Source organism: Salvelinus alpinus, chromosome 7 (genome assembly GCF_045679555.1).
Source record: "Salvelinus alpinus chromosome 7, SLU_Salpinus.1, whole genome shotgun sequence".
In the NCBI taxonomy this organism is placed as follows: Eukaryota; Metazoa; Chordata; class Actinopteri; order Salmoniformes; family Salmonidae; genus Salvelinus; species Salvelinus alpinus.
Genome location: NC_092092.1, coordinates 44,617,618 through 44,638,382, shown reverse-complemented (window position 1 = coordinate 44,638,382; position 20,765 = coordinate 44,617,618). Strand labels below are relative to the sequence as shown.

Below are 20,765 nucleotides of genomic sequence, written 5' to 3'. Positions count from 1 at the left end.
AGTAAGAGTTGACCGGACATGTCTTAACCATCACTCTCCCCTGTCCCATACACCCAACCCCGTACATCCACCCTCGGCCCCCCCTCTTCCCAAGGGCATTGGCACAGATTGGCACAGCAGCAACAAGCCGCAGGGACAGATCAGAGCGAACTAAGCGTGGTCTCACCTCAGGCAGCGGCATGCCGTTGATGATGAGGTCAGGCTGCTGGGGGCCCTGCCCGCTGGCGAAGGAGTGCTGCTGATAACTGCCGTGGTTGGGTGCAGCATTGCGTGAGTTCTGGTTGTCCACGTTGATGAAGGTGCTCTCGGAGCGCCTGCAGCCCAGCGGCAGGCTCTGCTGGTGGTAGTCGAAGTAGTTGAGGGAGGAGGTGAGAGATGAGCAACTCACCACGTTCATCTTGTCCGTCTCCTCCACGTCGCGCGGCACGAGGCGGATGTCGTTCTTGCTCAGCTTCTTCTTCTTGCTCGACTTCTTCTGGCTGCCGTACGAGTACTCCGCCACCCTGCGCAAGTAGAAGAAACTGAACAGACTCAATAAAGCAGTGCTCTGTTGTATCTGCCCACAGGCAAACGCCGTTCAGTCAGAGGCGCCCCGCCCGGCCATGCCAGGGTGCTGACCGAAAGGTCCCGTGGTGGTGGCCAGCTCATTGGTGGGCATTCAGGGTAGAGAGAGAGAGGAGCCATGCTCAAGTGACCCCAAGCCTGACCGCCTTCCCCATGCCACCAATGGAGCCATCATCCCTCATTTGTTTGCGTTTGCATGCTCGGCACAGTCGACATGTCTCACAAACAACAAGCACACACAATGCAAACATGCCAAACCACAAAAGCACACACACACACAGCAACAACAAGACAACAGACAATACTGAAGAGCACCAACCAAATTTTGCAATCAAATTTAAAGCACACTGCTAACATTAATTCCCCTTTTTCTTTCATTACCAAGCCATGCCCACTGGCAATATGGAGTACAGGAAAACTGTAAAATCAAATTCATTTAGAAACTAGTGTCTGTGGACGTTCCCTGACTGGAGCAGAGCATTTTGATTCTAATCAGCCCAAATGAGAAAGCCGGAGATTCTTTATTGAAAGCATGCTGCTGATGCTCGGGCTGGATGAAGACAATTTTCATTCTCCATCCAGGCTTGCAAATTCTTATGAGGGGAAGTTTTATTTTAAGCAGAATCCCTCCTGACCCGAGCCTATTCCTCTGAGTATTTAACATGTCGAACATTTGCATGGACTCCCACTCTCCAAGAATCTATTTTTAGCCCTGGTTGGATGGATTGTGTTATTTACTCTTGTTTCTACCCTGCATCTAATAAAACTTGAGGCCCTGGGTGAAGGTGAGGTGGTGTTGGGCAGATATTATTTGATTTAGCCTAATTTTTTGTTTGATTGGTTGCTTGTTTTCTTGTGTATTTTTATTATAGAAATAGAGCATTGTGGGTCACATCCAAATGAAAGAACGTGCTGGGAAATCTAGTAGGCTATGTTTTTCCCATGTGACAATGACAGACATCTTTGAAAAAAACAAGATATAAAATGCCCTAAATCCCCTTAAAACTGGCTTAATAAAATAACTTATGTCCAGAGTCCTTTGCCTCACTCTCTAAGAGCATTGGTTTTTCAGAAAACAAACAGACGTTTTTATTCCAATGTCATTATTTACTGTCTGTGTGCTGTTTGTGTTGACAACAATGTGACTTTGAAACTAGAAGCTATGTGACATAACAAGTGAGGCCCTAGGGTTGCTATCCATACCGTACATAGAATATTGAATGTAAAAGTGATCTTCTACTATGAGAAACCCTGATCAAATCTACATCTCTGAAGAATAAGGGTTGGGGAAACATGATGTGGATATCTCACTAACAGTCACTTGATATTGCAAATCCATGAGTGCTTTAGATTTTAAATCAACAGTGACCAATATTAACCATAATCCATGATCATGTGTGCCTGAGAAGGTCCACAATTTTTATTGAAAAATAAAGTTGTCTGCACAACTTATGTGATTCTAGGTGAATAAAAGAGAAGAAACTCAATATTTGACAAGAAACTGCAACACAATGGCATTCTTGTGTTCCCAACCTTTTTTCCCAAAGGTCCCCTCAATAATTATTGTTTATTGAGATAGCCTATATTAAATATAACACTAATTTGATTTGGTTCAATTTGAGGAACATAGGAAAATGTTGTTTTGAAGCTCATTTCTACGCAATTCTACGTAGTTCAACATGACCCATGACATATTTTAAGAAGGCTATTTAATAATAATTACATAAGGAAAATAAAGAATAGACCCGATTTCCCCAAATATTATTCTGTTAACAGATATGTTTTATAATTCTAATTTATATGAACCCTCAACTTAATTTTATGTATTCTCTTTGACAGAAAGTGATTTGATCAATTGGTAGTGACAGAGTCACACATTGTATAAAATGACTTCCCAAGCAAAGTCCAATGTCTTTGACTCCTGGACTTTAGAAGGTCATAGTTCAGCTTCTGATTGTCATAGAGACAAACCAATACTCCCATGTGCATCAGAGTCCCATCTTCCTCTGGCATTTTACAGCTTGTTTCTAGCCTAAAGCATTGCAGATTTATGCGTCGTTTTCGATCAAGGATGGTCCCGAGCATCCCATGAAACGTTGGCGCCACGTTTTGGGGGGCACGCCCCCTGAGTTGTGAACCCCTGCTTCACAGTGTGTTTAATGGATCTCAACCCAACATTTTCGTCAATAGAGCTTACTGAGAGATGTGCATTTGCCATACTTTATGGAAGAACCATACACGGTCAGCCAATTGCCATACGTTTGAAACGGCCTGATGTAGCAGCACGAGTAAAATATGAAATATGATAATAGCTTCAGGTTTACATCCACAAATGCAATTTATATGGACATTTTAAGTGGTAATGTAGCACAGTGGTAGGTGGTCGAGCACAAGGAAATCAAAGTGGGAGCTGATGCTTTACAGATTGATGAAGAGAAGCATATTTTTATGATGATGATCAAGATGATAATGTGCTACATAATAGTGTCTGTCTCCTTCTGAGGCATAGTCATACATAGAGTAGAGGCATAGTGGGTTCAAAGGTGGATGACTTATTAGTTTTAGTAGTATAAGTAGTAGATCCCTCTAGCATTAATTGTATTATTATTATTAGGCTATCATTATTGAGTGTATCGTTATGATTAGTAACAGTAGTAATATTATTTATATAATTAACATAGTAATAATGATAATTATTATGTCATCGTTCTCACAGAATGGTAGGGTATGCTGTCTCCTTTAGAACATCCATTTGAACCTTTGGGAATAATATGTGCCATAAATTCGACAGCTGTAAAATGCAGCTAATTGTCCTAATCTAGCCAAGATTATTAGTCCTAGGTAATGGTGAGGATTTGCAAAAAAGGAGTAAGGCAAGGACGCTTGGTCTAGGAGTCCATAAGCCATTTTTGCTTACCAATTCTGAGCACCTGCATTCCTTAGTAGCGCCTAACATTCGGGCCCCTGGACATGCACTAGAAATACAGCTACGTGCACTCAATACCAGCCTGAACTCACTCACACACACACAATTATGCGCACCACTGAATGGATACCAAAATGCGTAAATGTAGGCCTATATGGAGGAATAAAATAATCAATAGGCCTATAACCATGACTGAAACACCAAACTAATGAGATGGATATGAAGGGCTGTTTTCAGTACCTGCAGTTGTACGTTCGGATCTCCTTGTTATCCCTTTTGCACTTTACTGCCACAAAAATCATAGTGACAAACAGGATAGCAGCAATAGAGCCCAGGGCAATGATGAAGATCAACGACAGGTTTACGGGTCCAATAGATTCCTGAGCGTTCAGGTCCGGTGAGAGGTAAACAACAATGTATGCCGAGGCCGACAACGACGGTTTCCCGTGGTCGCGTGCCACCACTGTGATCTCGTAGGTCGACTTGACCTGCTCTCCGAACATCTTGGTGGACCGCACCTCTCCATTCACTTGGTCTATCTCGAAGAAAAGCCTGTCCCCTTCCGAGATGGTATAGGTCAGCCTTCCATTCTCCCCCTCGTCATAGTCGTCGGCCTTGACTTGGGTCACCAGGTAACCCACTCCTGCGTTTCTTGGAATGGATACCTCCGCGGTACCATTTACCAGGGATGGAGTGGTCATAACAGGTGTATTGTCATTCACATCCAAAACGACAATGCGCACCGTCGCGTTACTGGATAAGGACGGATTCCCCTGGTCCCTGGCCAAAACTTTGAAGTCAAAAGTCCTAGTGTACTCGTGGTCGAATGATCTCATGGAATAAATACGCCCTGAAGGATTTATGCTGACATATGTGTTTACGTCCATGTGTTTAATCTCACTGGGCACGATGGTGTATGAAACTGTGCCATTCATGCCCAAATCGGGATCTACAGCTGACACAGCCAGCAAACATGAGCCAGGCAGGTTGTTTTCTAGGACCATCTCTTGGTAATGTGGTTTTAGAAAGTGGGGAGGGTTATCATTTTCATCTGTGACTTTCACTACAAACGATTTAGTGGCGCGTAAAGGGGGGGTGCCACTGTCCTCTGCTTGGATAGTTAGATTGTACGTGTCCCTCTGCTCTCTGTCTAGCCTGCCATCGACAAGGATGGTTGAGAAGCTCTCATATTCCTGGAGCCTGAAAGGGACGTTGCCTTGTAGTCTACACTGCACCTTGCCATTCGCGCCCGCGTCCTTGTCTGAGACCCTCACTAATGCAATAACGTATCCACGAGGCGCGTTCTCACTAACTTCAATCAGCTCCGTGTTCACCGACAATAAACTAATGACAGGTGGGTTATCGTTCGCATCCATCACATTGACAGTGACTTTACAATGAGCCGGAATCGAATTGGGACCTAAATCTTTGGCTTGGACATCAATCTCGTAAATATGGGTTGCTTCATAATCCAAAGGGCCATTTACAGTGATAATACCGGTTCTGGGGTCAATTTTAAATACGTCTCTCGTTTTCTCGGTGACGTAACTGTTAAACGAGTACACAACCTCACCATTAGTTCCCTCGTCAGGGTCTGTTGCATTCAAGTCAATTACAAGTGTATTAATCGGAGAATTCTCCATCACGTTCACTGTATACACAGGCTGGTCAAAAACTGGATTATTATCATTCGAATCTATTACTTTAACATTGAGCTGGACTGCGCCAATCTTTGGGGGGTCTCCACCGTCTTCTGCACTGATTTCGTATGAATAGTGAGACTGGGTCTCCCGATCTAAAGATTTTTGAACTACGAGCTCTGCAATCTTGGACCCGTCCCCCCTAGTCTTAATCTCCAGCCCGAAGAGCTCATTCGGGGTGATCGAATATGATTGCACACCGAAGATCCCCGAGTCCGGATCGCTTGCCCCCTCTAGGGGGAACCTGGTACCAGGGGAGGCGTTCTCTGAGATTTCAATGTCAATGTGGTTTGTGGGGAATCTGGGCGCATTATCGTTCAAATCCACAATTTCAACTTTAATGACACATATCTCCATAGAGTTTGACATCACCTCCAGAGAGACAGTGCACTTTGTCGTCTGTCGACAAGCCACGTCCCGGTCTATTTTCTGATGTGTGAGGAGAAGTCCAGCCGGGCTGAGTTCCACCCATCGCGGCTCTGAATTCGAGATGACCCGCAAGTACGGCGCCCGCGGTGCAATGGCAAATCCTTGCGTTTGTGCGTCCTTTGTCACGTTTCCAATGATATACCCAGCTTTCTGCTCTTCGTTTATCGAGTATTTCAAATTAATAACAGAATCAACCCCAGTCCAGCATAAAATAACTATCCAAATAATTTGTATAAAATCCATCTCCCTGGCGTACATTGTACCTGTTGATTTTCCTTATATTTAATTGGGACCTTGTATGATCACGCACACATATGCATGTCAGAGATAACGGGCAAAATCATCCAGTTATCTCATCGAAAAGTTATCCAGGGAATACGTTTTGATAAAAGAAAAGGCTCGTATATGATATAAATGTTACTTGATTATATCGATATGGTCTACTTCATTGTACTCTTCTGATAAAAACCACATTCTCCAATCTGCTGCAACGCGTGAGGTTTTGGGGAGGATAGAGCTTGGAAAACATTCTGAGTGATCTCAGAACACTGATTTACCCATATCAGGCAGTTCATATCAAGCAACAACTATTGCGATTGACACGATAAACCCAACCATTTCGATGCAGGGTGAAAAACCATGCAAAAAATTATAATTTAAAAATCAAAAAGGGAGGAACAATCCGATGAACAGGTATATCAAAGAATAACGTTCAATGGAGATAAAATAATTGGCTAAACATTTTCCAAGTAAATTCTTCCCAGCGTCATGATTCCAGTACCAAAACCGCAAGGCGCATTTTAGACAAACTGGATTTTACGCATACGTTCCATCCATTCATATTGACGATTTTTTTTCAAGTTGTAATGACTTTTCCTCTTCACTGGGCAATTATATCACACCACATATCCGATTGAAACGTAAAAATGAATCCGTATTGAGAAAACCCCTGAATAGCCAAAGTCCAGTTATCGAACGTAGACCAAGGATGCTGTTGCCGGAACTAGTCTTATAATGCTATTAGTGAAGACCACAGTTACCTTTTTATTTCCAGGCAAGCATTTAGAGGTTTTACTTTCTCTCTCAAAGTCTTGTAGCTTATTTTACTAATTAATTTCCTTGGATCTCACACATGGAGACACCGAACACATTCCGCGGCGAGATATGGTCCATATCAAATCCATTGTGAAAATATATAGAGATAAAAGGATGTTATACCGTCACAATAAGAAGCAATTCGTTTCAAGCTTGCAGCAGAGCAAAATGCATGAAAATATCCGGCCTGAATGAGCTAAAAAGCACCACTCGTTGTCAGTAGGCTGCTAGTTGACTCCAATACGCGCTCCCGGCTCCGCTCGCATCAACAGTACACACTGCCCCAATGCACAGCTCAGCGCCTAGCGCTCAGTCTCAGGACCCGCAATCCCCTCAACCAATCAGAGGTTACACAGGAGGTTTGGATTTGCTGGTGGGTGGGGCAAACTACAGCAACGAAAACTCGGCCAACTACCTGCACACTTCTACAGCTGTAGATGGAATGGGTTAAGTAGTGTGGATATAAATAGGCTACATTTGTTTACTTATCACTCGATGTTTATTATGTATTTAAAGAGATTGAACAGGATCCAAGCCTAGTACCGTAGTTCTAATTAACTAACACAGACACACAGACACGCACACATATATATATATATAGCCTAACGGTTAGACCTCTTGGTATGTTTACTATATTTAATATTTCAGGTTCTCTTTGTGTTTCTTGTCATTGCAATGCAATCGGAGTGTTTACATGCTTTCTTTTGAAATACCGTGTGTGTATTCAGGCTTTTCCCAAAATGTAGCTGCATTTTCTATTGGGATCTGAGTCCAATCCTTCAATGATGCTATGGCTTTATGTATCGAAATAATATTTGATTTACACGTGATTGCTGATGACATCCGGATGATATAAGCTTTATTTACATAATGGACGTAGCATGTAGCCTATTTTGTTAAAGTGGGTAGATTTGATCATGAAACGCTGCAAAGCGGTTCATTTTTGGCGGCTTCACACTGCTTTAGATGCGCGAAATGTAACACCGACCTTTCTTGAGGATCAGGTAGGTGTAGTTTGCCATGTAAAACGAGGACAATTTGTTAACGATATAATGAGGATTAAGTGTCATGTTGCATGTTATTTGTGGAACATCGTGTCCGTATTGCCGGACAATGAAACAAATGTGCTTCTAGTTGCAGCCTGCAAACTCCCCCTCTATCGCACACTCATTCAGTCAGAGTGCGCGCCACACGCACGCACACACACACACTGCATTCCTTAGATGTGAATAAAACGACATGGTCACTAAAATGTATAATTAGGCCTACAACAACAAAAACAATGCGATTGCTTTGATGTAGCAGCATGGCATGCTCTAATTAAAATCATTTGCAATTATTGTTTATGATACTGCAGTCCTTCTTTCTCTTGAAAGGAACACTTTTGATGTTTCATACCAGTTTATCTCTGATAAGACTAGGCTACTTCGATCTGCTTTTGGGTGCAAACAGCAATATAACTTCTCACGTCATTCCGTGGAAATGTAGGCTATCCTACTACCTGAGTGGCAATAGTTGTTGTATTAATAGCACAGAAAGCATACATATCTTTGTTTGCGTCATGTCTATACAAATTGGCCAGGTCTTATTCGTAAAATGACAATTTGTTTGAGGATACGATAGACTGCGTGCTATCCGTTGACAAAAATGTAGGTTATTTACTTGAATTGGTCATGCAGCCTATATATTTTTGGGGGGGCGGGGGGGACGAGTAGGCCCTGCATGTCTGTTGTAAGGCATATTTGTCCCTCGTGTGTTTTGCTGCCTTCTCACTTCTCCCCTCTGGTAAACATGGTTGCAGACAACCCAGACCATATCGAGTGCTAACCGGTTTCAAAGTCACAAGGGTGACACCTAGCGTCCTTTTGCTGCTTGGCTCGGTTATTGACATTGACCCAACTACATTTATGTCAAACATTTTGCCTATTGTTAAATTGCTGCATAATTTTCTCATTGTCGCAGACCAACTTGCTCTGAGATATGCGGTTATTTTTGCTTTTCAGTGTTTTATTCAGTTTGGAGGTTATTTGTTTCATTTATTGTTTGTATTAGGCCTACAGGTGTTTATTGTTTTGTCATGATGGTTTTTCATTATCGACATGTTTGTCCACAAGTTATGCTTGAAAAGACATGTTTTCTATTCCTCATATCTTACCTGAGATGTTCTGAAAATTAAAAATAGCCAAACATCAAAATACTATTAAACCATCTTTGTGGAATACAACACAGTTGTGGCTATTTTACATTTATTTTCATATTTATTATTCTCAAGACTCAAACAGCCATCCGATTCCAGAGTGGGATAACTGTTATATTCGAATTACAGGCTGTACATTCCATTGTGGAAGTTGCCAAAACACTGGTTGCATGTGAAATACAGTATGAATCACAGTACCTTTCACAGTCATAGGCCATGTGAAAAAAGAGCCTCTACTAACACACTAATCCCTATAGATCTGTAACATTATGTGGATATAGAAAGTGCTTGATGGATAGATTTTAATTGGAGTTATTTTACATAAAAAACTGCCAACTGTAGGCTACTCTTTTCTCTTTTAGTCTTTATAAGCAAAACAAGCTTTCAGAAAAAAGTACCTTCAGATAGTATTCATACCCATTGACTTAGACAGCCATTTTCAAATCTTGCCATAGATTTTCAAGACTATTTCAATCTAAACTGTAACTAGGCCACTCAGGAACATTCCATGTCGTCTTGGTAAGCGACTGCAGTGTACGGTTGAAGTCGGAAGTTTACATACACCTTAGCCAAATACATTTAAACTGAGTTTTTCACAATTCCTGACGTTTAATCCTCGTAAAAAAAACCTGTCTTAGGTCAGTTAGGATCACCACTTTATTTTAAGAATGTGAAATGTCAGAGTAATAGTAGAGAGAAGGATTTATTTCAGCTTTTATTTCTCCCTCACGACGCCAGGTCAGCGGAGTCAATCACCACCTTCCGGAGACACCTGAAACCCCACCTCTTTAAGGAATACCTAGGATAGGATAAAGTAATCCTTCTAACCCCCCCCCCCCCTTAAAAGAGTTAGATGCACTATTGTAAAGTGGTTGTTCCACTGGATATCATAAGGTGAATGCACCAATTTGTAAGTCGCTCTGGATAAGAGCGTCTGCTAAATGACTTAAATGTAAAATGTAAAATTTCTTTCATCACATTGCAAGGCATTGAACAACTTCCCTGTTCTTTGTGGTATGAATCTGTGTTTGAAAGTCCCTGCTCGACTGAGGGACCTTACAGATAATTGTATGTGTTGGGTACAGAGATGAGGTAGTCATTAAAAAATCATGTTAATCACTATTATTGCACACAGAGTGAGTCCATACCAACTTACTATGTGAGTTAGTAGCCCTTTCCTGCAGTTAATCACCAAAAATGAACTATTTGGCCTCAAGGGTGGCTTTTTATTAATATGTTTCATAATTAATAAAGATTATTGACCAAGAAAAACTACTAAAATCCAGTATTTCTATGTCAGTCTTCTGTGATGCATATAAAGTGTAATTTTGGGATGCAAACTCTAAATTGAATACATTTCAACTCTATAGCTGACATGTTACAGGTGTCTTCTTTTCTCAAGCCCATAACCATTTGTGTGAGATGTATACTTTTATACCAATAATCACTCTTTGTGACCGTGATGGCTAAGGGCTGTTCTTAGAAATGATGCAACGCGGAGTGCCTGGATACAGCCCTTAGTCGTAGCATATTGGCCATATACCCAAAAAATAAACAAGGTGCCTTATTGCTTTATAAACTGGTTACCAATGTAATTAGAGCAGTAAAAATAAATGTTTCGCCATACCCGTGGTATACAGTCTGATATACCATGTCTGTCAGCCAATCAGCATTCAGGGCTCAAACCATCCAGTTCATAATAGGGTACATTGCTGGTGCTTTTACAAGACATAAGACACTGGGTGGATACTGAAGCCAGATACAATACATTTTTAATGGACAGGGAATTAACACAACCATAGGTGATGGTGGTGCTTTTTAACTCAAGGTTTTTATTTAAAACATGTTGCATAGTAAAGGTCTGCATATCAGCCAGAGGATTTTATACTGTATAATATTCCATTTGAAATTGTGCACAGGTTGATAAACAAAGTTGCTGTGTCATAGGAGAGTGGAAGGGAAACAAATCAATAATTTCAGTAGGCTAGCCACTCTGTCTCCATGAAAGTGGTGGCATATAACATAGGTGATGAGTAATAGAGGGGAGGAGACTACCGAACAAATTACATTCATTTGTTTGTCCTTTTGATTTTAATGATTTGAGTGCTTTTTTTAGTGGTTGTAAACATAACTGTTTACATTTTCTATGCTAAGTATCGTTGTATCTGTATAACTTGGTCAAAGCAATATATTGATTTCAGACACTAATCTTCTAATCTACTGTATATCCTTCTCTATCATCTAAGAGGAGATGATGGCGATTGACTAGGCTACTTCTCCCTTCATTATTAGTATGACTTTTTATTGTTTCAAAGTATAATTACCCAGAAACCTTCAGCTCTCATGAACAAAGTGGCCATGAAAATGTGTTTCTCCACAGCCACAAATATTGGACCACATGTGGAGCACAGTTGGCACACCCCTACAGTGCATGTGGTGGGGGGGTGTTACTTGTTTGCAGTTAAAGGAACCATACCTGATGGTCTTGGGTTCTGTTTACCTATGAGTCATGACGCACACCTAGATTTAATTAATTTGTGCTAATAATAGATTGGAATACATACCTTGAGTCCCATTCAGGCTTTCATAGAAATAGATATGGGTCTTTGTCGCTCTCTGTTGTATTAAAAAACACATTTAGAAATGTGTACTCTCTCTCTATCATACTTAAAAATGTGCTCTACCTTTGACAGACAGACTACAAGGGTTTGGTTGAGCTTGCGATATGTAGTGATGCATACGAATTGGGTTTTAATCCATCTTGGCTCTATTATTTTTAATGGAACAGAAATGACCATCAAAGGGAGCGAGGTACACTTGCTGTTGTGCGGAGACTTGAGACAGTCAGATGGGTTCTGCTGTGACGATAGACTGAAGTGGGGAGATGAGATGGCTCGCTGTCAGAAAATGCAGAGACTTGACTGCACCTCGACGCTTTGAAGCCGGGGAGAAGAAAAGTTTGCTAATCAGAGATGACAAAGGCTTGTTACGGTCCTTCTCAAAGGGTTGGAAGTGTTTGAGGCAGCTCAGAACTTTTTCTTTGTACTTTTATAGTGTACCACCATTGTTGACATTTGTTACTTGCTCTCTGCACTGTTATCACCTCTTTCTAACCCTATGTGAAGTAAAGCATTGTGGAGGAGCATGATGACGGACAGATGGTAGCCAAAGCTAGGCTAGTTAGGGTGAAGGGGAGCATATTTATACTTTTTTTGCCCGGAAGACTTGAACCTCCACAGTTTCAAAGTACAGAGAGAATGATTGATTTTGTCTCTCAATTTTTTTCTCTCCACCAAGACATGTCTGCATGGCACACGCTTCTGTAGGCTGACTCCTCTGTCCCTGCTGCTTGGTTCGAAAGGAATAGCTGAGTCCCTCTGACGCTGCGTTGGCACTATCCTCACCCCTCGCCGCACAGCCCACCACACCTGTCCATGCCGGTCTGCCCGCTGAAGCTTGGCCTGCACTCAGACACACGCCTTACAGGTAGCTAGCGGAAGACAGAGACCGACAGTGGAGCGTTGATTCGGAACGAGCAAGATGGTTGTGCTTGTTTTGGCTTTTAGAACGAGCTTATTATTAGTCTTCATCCACATGGCATAGCGAGAAATGTATTCCCCCTCACTGCCCTGGCCAGATGCTGAAGGCAAACGAAGTGACAGGCTTATTCTGTCTACGGGCCCTGTCCATTAATAATGTTATGCCTTCCACTCCACGCTATGGCGACTGTGATGATACATCCGTTAATATCTCCTCTACTCTTTTTATCAGAGGGCACAGTTTTAAAAGCACTGGTATAAGTTGGAGAAAAATGTTTTTTTCTTATGCTAATGTAACCAAGCATGTTGTTGGTTTGCCACAGTCCTAGAAGCACTGCTAGGTGGATTCCAGTCGGAAACTATATACACTGAGTATTCGAAACATTAAGAGCACCTGTTCTTTCCATGACATAGACTGACCAGGTGAATCCAGGTGAAAGCTATGATCCCTGCCTTTGAACGGGTTATGGTAGTAGGTGCCAGGCGCACCGATTTGTGTCAAGAACTGCAACGCTGCTGGGTTTTCACTCTCAACAGTCCATGTCCCGAAGAATTGAGCCTGTTCTGAGGGCACAATGGGGGTGGTGCAATTCAATATTAGGAAGGTGTTCCTAATGTTAGGTATACTCAGTGTGTCAGCATAACAGTGATGTTGTTTGGCCACAGACTCCAGTTAGATAACAAAATACTTTTATTTTTCTCAATATGTCACTATACCTGGGATGTTGTCCTTTGTCAATTTTCTGATGTTTTCTTTTAGTATTATGAGGTTGACAATAAGCCATGGTCTGGATGGAAGCTCGTTGATGATGAAAGGCACAGGGAGTTCATCCTGGCTTGGTGTCCCTCACCCAACGGTAATACCACCCTTCTCTCACTTCTCTGTGTGGCACTCAGGGTGGGAATGAAGTGGATGTATTTGTGTTCGATGGCATGTGACTATTACATTCAGAGTAGTATATGTCATGCAATCCATTTCTGGTCTTTGCACCGTATTCCCTATTTTCCAGGGGTTTGTTAGCATCCCATCCCAATGGGCAAAAACTGGTAGCATCAGCATTGTTTCCATGTAATATAGTATTTATTTATTTTTTACTTTGAATTCATGTTAGGTGACATCTCAGCCAAATGTACATCAAAACTATATGTTGAAATGACGTCTAATGCCCAGTGGGATGGCTGGCGTTGACACACAATGTGGTTTTCTCTGCCCGTCATTGGCACGGCAACCAGCAAATTTGCATTTCAGTTTGATTTGGATGTTTCTCTTATCAAATATGTCATGGATTTCTGGAACCGTTCTCTCGCAGATTTAATGATCCAAATGTTATCCCCTCTATCCCCTATTGTTTTGGCACAGGATGGGAATTATGTGCAGATGGTATTTGTATGGGAATGGCTCTATTGCTCTTTAGATTGGGAATGAGATGCAAATGAATAAAGAAATATTGTTGAGTCTGTGTGTTTGAAATGTCCAGGAGGGTTGGTAGGGTTCCTGGTCATCAAACGCTTCCATGATTAAATACTGTATCTGGTTTGTCGATATTTAAGCAGTTAATAATTAGTCACCGAAAAATCTATTTGCTTCTGAAATGAAACATGTTTAAGAGAGATATGTTCAATTAACAAAACTATGCAGTCTGCCTAATGGTTATGGCTTAATGTTCTCCTACAACTGCTAAACTTAGAAGATGTTGGACTAATTAACCACTATTATATCTAACCTCCTCCCCCAAATAGTTGAATTAGCTCTTTCTTGTAGTCAATGTGCAAGTATTTGGCCTTGAAAGTTTACCAACTGAAAATATTGGATTTCATAACTTATTAATCTGACCAAAGACAGGTTAGAGTATAATGAATTATGTGTTTTGGCATATCGATTCACTTAAAATAAACTATTTTCATTGAAGATATTTAGTTTTCTCATCGATGTATCCCTTTTTCCTCTAACTGTTTCAGCTGGGCCCTTATTTTAGTACACATTGCAAAAAAAGGGAATTATAAGCAAGCCAAAATATCTTACTCTAATAAGACGATTAAGGAAAAATATATAAAAATAAGATAGTTGTTTTTAGGTTAAAATAACCAAAATTATCTGCCATTGACGTTAGATAATTTAGCTTGGTAAGAAAAAAACAACAAACACATTTTAAGTTAAATATCACTCAATATAAGATATTTCATCTGGCTTAGATTACATTTTTTTGCAGTGCAGGTCAATAATGCCATGAATCAGGACCCAACTCAGAATGAGTTTGCCCTATTGATGTCTGCTAGCCCTGAATAGACCCCATGTTATTGCTTTGCCTGTGTGTTTGAACCCTGATATTTTGCATTCTTCCAACCGGTTCCGTAGCATTTAGCACAATAGGCCCAATCACACACACAATGCAGTCCCAGAGATTTTGATTTTGATCAGATTACCCCTATGTGCAAAATCAGTAGGCTTTGTTGTGAGGGACACGGCACCTGAAAAGAAAGCCACACAAACACAACGTCCTGAATGCACAACGACCCGGCTCTATAGTCATATAGGGTGCGTTGTTCACCTGGTGCACGCACAATTAAATTTGCTTTGTGCTCTGTGTGTATATTCAGTGTCACCCTCCCTGATTCATTGGGTAAGATGGAGCATGGTAACACCTAAAACAGAATCGGGCCTGGGTGGGGCATGCCTCTCTGTCTGATAGCATCTCCACGACCCACCACGGGAGCGCTTATCTCCGCATCCCCTCGGGTGTGTTTTACAGCTTTTTTCTAGTCAAGACAAATTAGCGCTTTCGCTATCAATTGTGTTCCTCTTAGATGCAGAAAGGCAGATGTTGGTAGCATAGAGATACATTTCATAATATTGCATTATTTTGAAATCTATGGAAGGTAGATACTATTATAGTCTCTCTATGTATCTGTACTGATCCATGAGCTCATGCTTCATTTAAAAGGCCACACAAGTTAAAGGCCATAGACAGGAAATGAAGGATAAAGAGGTCATTGACATGAGCCTAACTACAGCACAAGAGCAAAGTATACTGACTAGTGGCTATATCCGCCAGCATGTGTAAGTGTGTTTGTGAATTGATATGTATTTACGGCACCGGGGGACTTAAGTCTGAGAAACATATTGACTAGGTTTATTTTCCTCCCTAAATCTGTCTCTATCTAATCTAATATCTAAATATCTCGTTTATGAGCAGCTGCTGTGGCAGATTTATATCCCCAGTAATACTCTAAATCCCTCTCTAGTCTCAGTTGGCTATTGTGTGGCTTATCAGGAGGACAAGAGGTTATAGTGACAGGGGATAACCCCCTCTCTCTCTTTGACACCGGGGATTGTTAGTGTTTTATTGAGAGTGGAAACCAGGGAAAAGCTTTGTTGATATTTTCTTGCCTCATAATACTTCTGATGAACTTTCACCTTTCCACTGTCCACAGCACTGTGGTTAACACAAGTGTGTGTGGGGGGGGGGGGGGGGCACGCCCCACGCTTTTGGGCCACACATGTGTTTAGCATTTTTGATAAATGCGGTCGCGAGGAGGCTCTCGTGTTTATTGCTTTCCGTAATGTGCCACCGGGCTAGGCGGTAATGCGCTATGATTGTGCCAGGTTTAAATGTTTCACTTCATCACCTTTGCCGTCAGACTCCAGCAGGGCTCGAATGTACACTTCTGACAGGTTCCGTAAGGCAGGTTTAATCGGAACCTCTGTTTATTTCTATAGCCCCTTATAGCCTCATCAACCAACCACGCATCTTCACTTCTCTGCTAAGAGCCTATTGGTGCTCTAAGCAATGTAGACCTCCCACACTGTGGCAATAATGGATGGTTCACTGAGTATTGGTTATGGGAGATGTGTGTGCACACAGAAAATAATGTCATGTTATTTTATCCCCATAAAACTTGACAAACCACCCCAGAGACTGATCTGGCTTAGCATTCAGTGGCGGTGGTGGGGATTGTTTGCGCTGCTATGATTGGCACAGGTCTGCTAACTTGGCCTCGTAACAGCGTTAGCCCCAGCAGCATTGCAGTCTTTGGGAGGGCTGGACAGTCCCATTTTGTCTTCCCTGAAGGAGGGTTATTAATTGTCCCTATGTTGTATGTCGTCTGCCTGCAGAGATGCCGCCTGCGTTTCCCTGACATTCTGAATTCCGAGCGTGTATCCCAGAATGCAATTAGTCTTCCGCCATTGGATAGAGAGACACACACGTCTGCTAGCCTGGCACCCGGCGCTGGAATTAAGGTAAGTGAGGAGAGAAGAAAGAAATTAGTATGGAAATTTGCCCCCTGAAATGCAGCTGGCGAATAAAAGGTGGTTTAGGGAGCAAGCCAAGAAGGTGGCAGTTCCCTTTGCAGATATCTGAGGTGTAGAAAACAGGAGGATACAGGGAGATTGCTTTCCTTGGGAGACCCATTTTTCCTCCCTTGAAGTGCTGGGGGATTAAGGAAATAGCATATGAAAGGCATGGCATTCTGTTTAGTGTAACCTAATTGCACATGCAGTATATTGAAAAAGTCTGGGGCGGCCAGATTGTATTTTACATCATTGTTTTTTTTAGATGTGTCGGGGCTCAGCTTAGCTCTAATATACGTATGCTTCGGTCTGAACTCAGATGATCCACACAGTTTTATCTACACTGCAATTGCATCCTTGACCTCATTTCTGTTTGCTACTGTTTACATAGGGATGTATATGGCCAGGCCAGATGAGGTAGAGCAAATACAATGACTGTATTTGATACGTTAAAGAGACAAACATCCCATTTTTGCATGCATAGTTCAACAATAGGTCAGAATGCCACAAAGTCAACCCTGCTCTCCTAGATTGTTCTACCTCTTTATCCCCTGTTTTCTCTCCCAGTCGCATTTTAGTTCGCCCACGGTGTGATGCTCTGCATCCTTGAGGCATTTTCTAAACGACTAAACTCACTAATACCCATCTCCCTGGTTTTGGGCCCTCTGGAAATTGCTGGGTCCATTCCTATTGGCTTCATTATCTGAGGAAAACACAGTACCGCCGACGCTCTCGTTCTCTGTGGCCGACGTGAGTAAGACATTTAAGTGTGTTAACCCTCGCAAGGCTGCCGGCCCAGACCGCATTCCTACTCATGTCCTCAGAGCATGTGCAGACCAGCTGGCTGGAGTGTTTACGGACATATTCAATCTCTCCCTATCCCTTTGAGTGCTTTGAGAGGCTAGTTAAGCGATAGTGCAGTCGCCATCATACTACACTGCTTTGAGAGGCTAGTTAAGCGATAGTGCAGTCGCCATCATACTACACACTGCCGTATCCCATCTGGACAAAAGGAACACGTATGTAAGAATGCTGTTCATCAACTACAGCTCAGCCTTCAATACCATAGTAGCCTCTAAGCTCATCACTAAGCTCAGGCCCTGAGTCTCAGAGGTGAAAAAGTATCAAATTGTCAAACTTGAGTAAAAGTAAAGATACCGTAACAGAAAATGACTCTAGGAAAGTCACACAGTAAAATATTACTTGAGTAGAAGACTAAACGTATTTGGTTTTAAATATACTTTAGTATCAAACAATTTTCTTAATTTTTTACGGATAGACGGGCACACTCCAACACTCAGACATAATTTACAAACAAAGCTTTTTTTTGTGAGTCCGCCAGATCAGAGTCAGTAGGGATGACCAGGGATGTTCTCTGGTTAAGTGTATGAATGGGACCATTTTCCTGTTCTGCTAAGCATTCAAATGTAAGGAGTACTTTTGTGTGTTAGGGACAATGTATGGAGTAAAAAGTACATTATTTACTTTAGTAATGCAGTGAAGTGTAGTGAAGTAAAAGTATATATTTTTGAAAATTTAAATAGTAAAGTAAAGTACAGGTACCCCAAAAAACTACTTAAGTAGTACTTTAAAGTACTTTTACTGAAGTACTTTACACCACTGCTGGGTCTGAACCCTGCCCTATGCAACTGAGTCCTGGACTTCCTGACGTGCCGTCCCCAGGTGGTGAAAGTAGTCAACAACTCCTCCGCTACACTGATCCTCAACACAGGGGCCCCACAAGAGTGCATGCTCAGCCCTCTCTTGTTCGCCCTGTTCACCCATTACTATGTTGCCATGCACGTCTCTAACTCAATCATCCTGTTTGCAGATGACTCTCCAGTAGTAGGCCTGACTACCAACTACGATGAGACAGCCTACAGGGAGGAGGTGAGGGCTCTGGCAGAGTGATGGCAGGAAAATAACCTCTCCCTCAACGTCAAAAAAATGAAGAAGCTGATTGTGGACTTCAGGAAACAGCAGAGGAAGCACGCCCCCATCCACGTTGATGGTGCGACAGTGGAGAGGGTAAAAGCATCAAGTTCCTCGACATGCAGAGTGACGGCAACCTGAAATGATCCATCCACACAGACAGTGTATTGAAGAAGGCTCAACAGCGCATGTTCAACCTCAGGAGGCTTTTGAAATTTGGCTTGGCCTCTAAGACCCTCACAAACTTCTACAGATGCACCATTGAGAGCATCCTGTTGGGTTGTATCACCACCTGGTAGGGCAACTGCACCGCCCACTACCACAAGGCTCTCCAGAGGGTGGTGCATACAGCCCAACGCATCATCGGGGGCACACTGCCTGCTCTACAGTGTCACAGGAAGGCCAAGAAGATAATCAAGGACCTCAGCCACCCGAGCCACGGGCTGCTAACCCCACTACCATCTAGAAGGCGGAGACAGTACATGTGCATCAAAGCTGGGAATGATAAACAGCTTCTATCTCCAGGCCATCAGACTGTTAAACAGTCACCACTAGCCGGACTCCACCCAGTACCCTTCCCTGAACTTCAGTCACTGTTTCTAGATGGCTACCATGCGGTACTCAACCCTGCACCTTAGAGACTGTTGCCCTATGTACATAGTCATTCAACACTGATCACTTTACTAATGTTTACATACTGTTTTACCCACTTCATATGTCTATAATGTATTTTAGTCAAGGCCTATACTATAAAACTACTGCTGTACACACCTTTTCTATTCACACGATGCTCGTTTTAATATTTCTATATTTCTTACTTCCTTTCTGTACATTTTGGGGATTTGTATGTATTGTCTGTTATTACTGCACTGTTGGAGATAGGAACATAAGCATTCATTTTAATTCCAAAACGCTATGTATAATTTTTCAGAAATGTTGATAAATTAGCTTTTATTGTCGGAGATTGGTGTGTGTTTTCACTATCTAATCATGGCATGGGGTTTTTCAATGACAGACATGTAATTGTTTGAAATCTATCACTTGATGGTTTCATTTCAGAGAGACTAATATATATTAACGCTATATATAGTACCAGTCAAAGGTTTGGACACACCTACTCATTCAAGGCTTTTCTTTATTTATACTGTTTTGTACATTTTAGAATAATAGTGCAGACATCAAAACAATGAAAAAACACATATGAAATCATGTAGTAACCAGAAAAGTGTTAAACAAATCAAAATATATTTTATATTTGAGATTTTTCAAAGTAGCCACCCTTTGCCTTGTTGACAGCTTTGCACACTCTTGGCATTCTCTCAACCAGCTTCACCTGGAATGCTTTTCCAACAATCTTGAAGGAGTTCCCACATATGCTGAGCACTTGTTGGGTGCTTTTCCTTCACTCTGCGGTCCAACTCATCCCAAACCATCTCAATTGGGTTGAGGTCAGGTTATTGTGGAGTCCAGGTCATCTGTTGTATCATTCTCCTTCTCTTGGTCAAATAGCCCTTACACAGTCTGGAGGTGTGCTGGGTCATTGTCCTGTTGAAAAATAAACAATAGTCCCACTAAGCGCAAACCAGATGGGATGATGTATCGCTGCAGAATGCTGTTGTTGCCATGCTGGTTAAGTGTGCCTTGAATTCTAAATAAATCACGACAGTGTCACCAGCAAAGCACCCCCACACCATCACACCTCATCCGCCATGCTTCACAGTGGGAACCACACATGCGGAGATCATCCGTTCACCTAAGGACAGATTTCCACCGGTCTAATGTCCATTGCTCTTGTTTCTTGGCCCAAGTAAGTCTCTTCTTATTATTATTATTATTGGTTTCTTTGCAACAATTCGACCATGAAGACCTGATTCACGCAGTCTCCTCTGAACAGTTGATGTTGAGATGATTCTGTTACTTGAACTCTATGAAGCATTGATTTGGGCTGCAATTTCTGAGGCTAGTACAGTAACTGTACATATCCTCTGCAGCAGAGGTAACTCTGGGTCTTCCTTTCCTGTGGCGGTCCTCATGAGAGCCAGTTTCATCATAGCACTTTATGTTTTTTTGTTTACCTCTTTTTTTCTCCCCA

At 42.0% G+C, this 20,765-nt stretch overlaps 1 protein-coding gene and 1 long non-coding RNA gene across 8 annotated transcripts in view; one reads left to right on the top strand and one right to left on the bottom strand.

The window, feature by feature from the left end:
• Positions 1-7,007, bottom strand: part of LOC139581086 (protocadherin-19-like) — a 72,171-nt gene extending 65,164 nt beyond the window's left edge. For 2 of the 7 annotated variants that reach the window (XM_071410462.1, XM_071410463.1), the window contains exons 1-2: positions 3,731-7,007; positions 167-521 (exon numbers count right to left, since the gene is read on the bottom strand). In XM_071410462.1, coding sequence (XP_071266563.1) covers positions 167-521; positions 3,731-5,877 — 2,502 coding nt within the window. In that variant the 5' untranslated portion in view covers positions 5,878-7,007. The remainder of the gene's footprint in view (positions 1-166; positions 522-3,730) is intronic. The other 5 variants (XM_071410464.1, XM_071410467.1, XM_071410465.1 and 2 more) reach the window with 4 other exon arrangements.
• Positions 7,008-13,208: 6,201 nt separating this feature from the next.
• On the top strand, positions 13,209-19,632 carry LOC139580214 (uncharacterized). The gene is made up of 2 exons (XR_011675998.1): positions 13,209-13,307; positions 16,565-19,632. It is a non-coding gene; the product is annotated as an uncharacterized lncRNA (long non-coding RNA).
• The last annotated feature ends 1,133 nt before the right edge of the window (positions 19,633-20,765 follow it).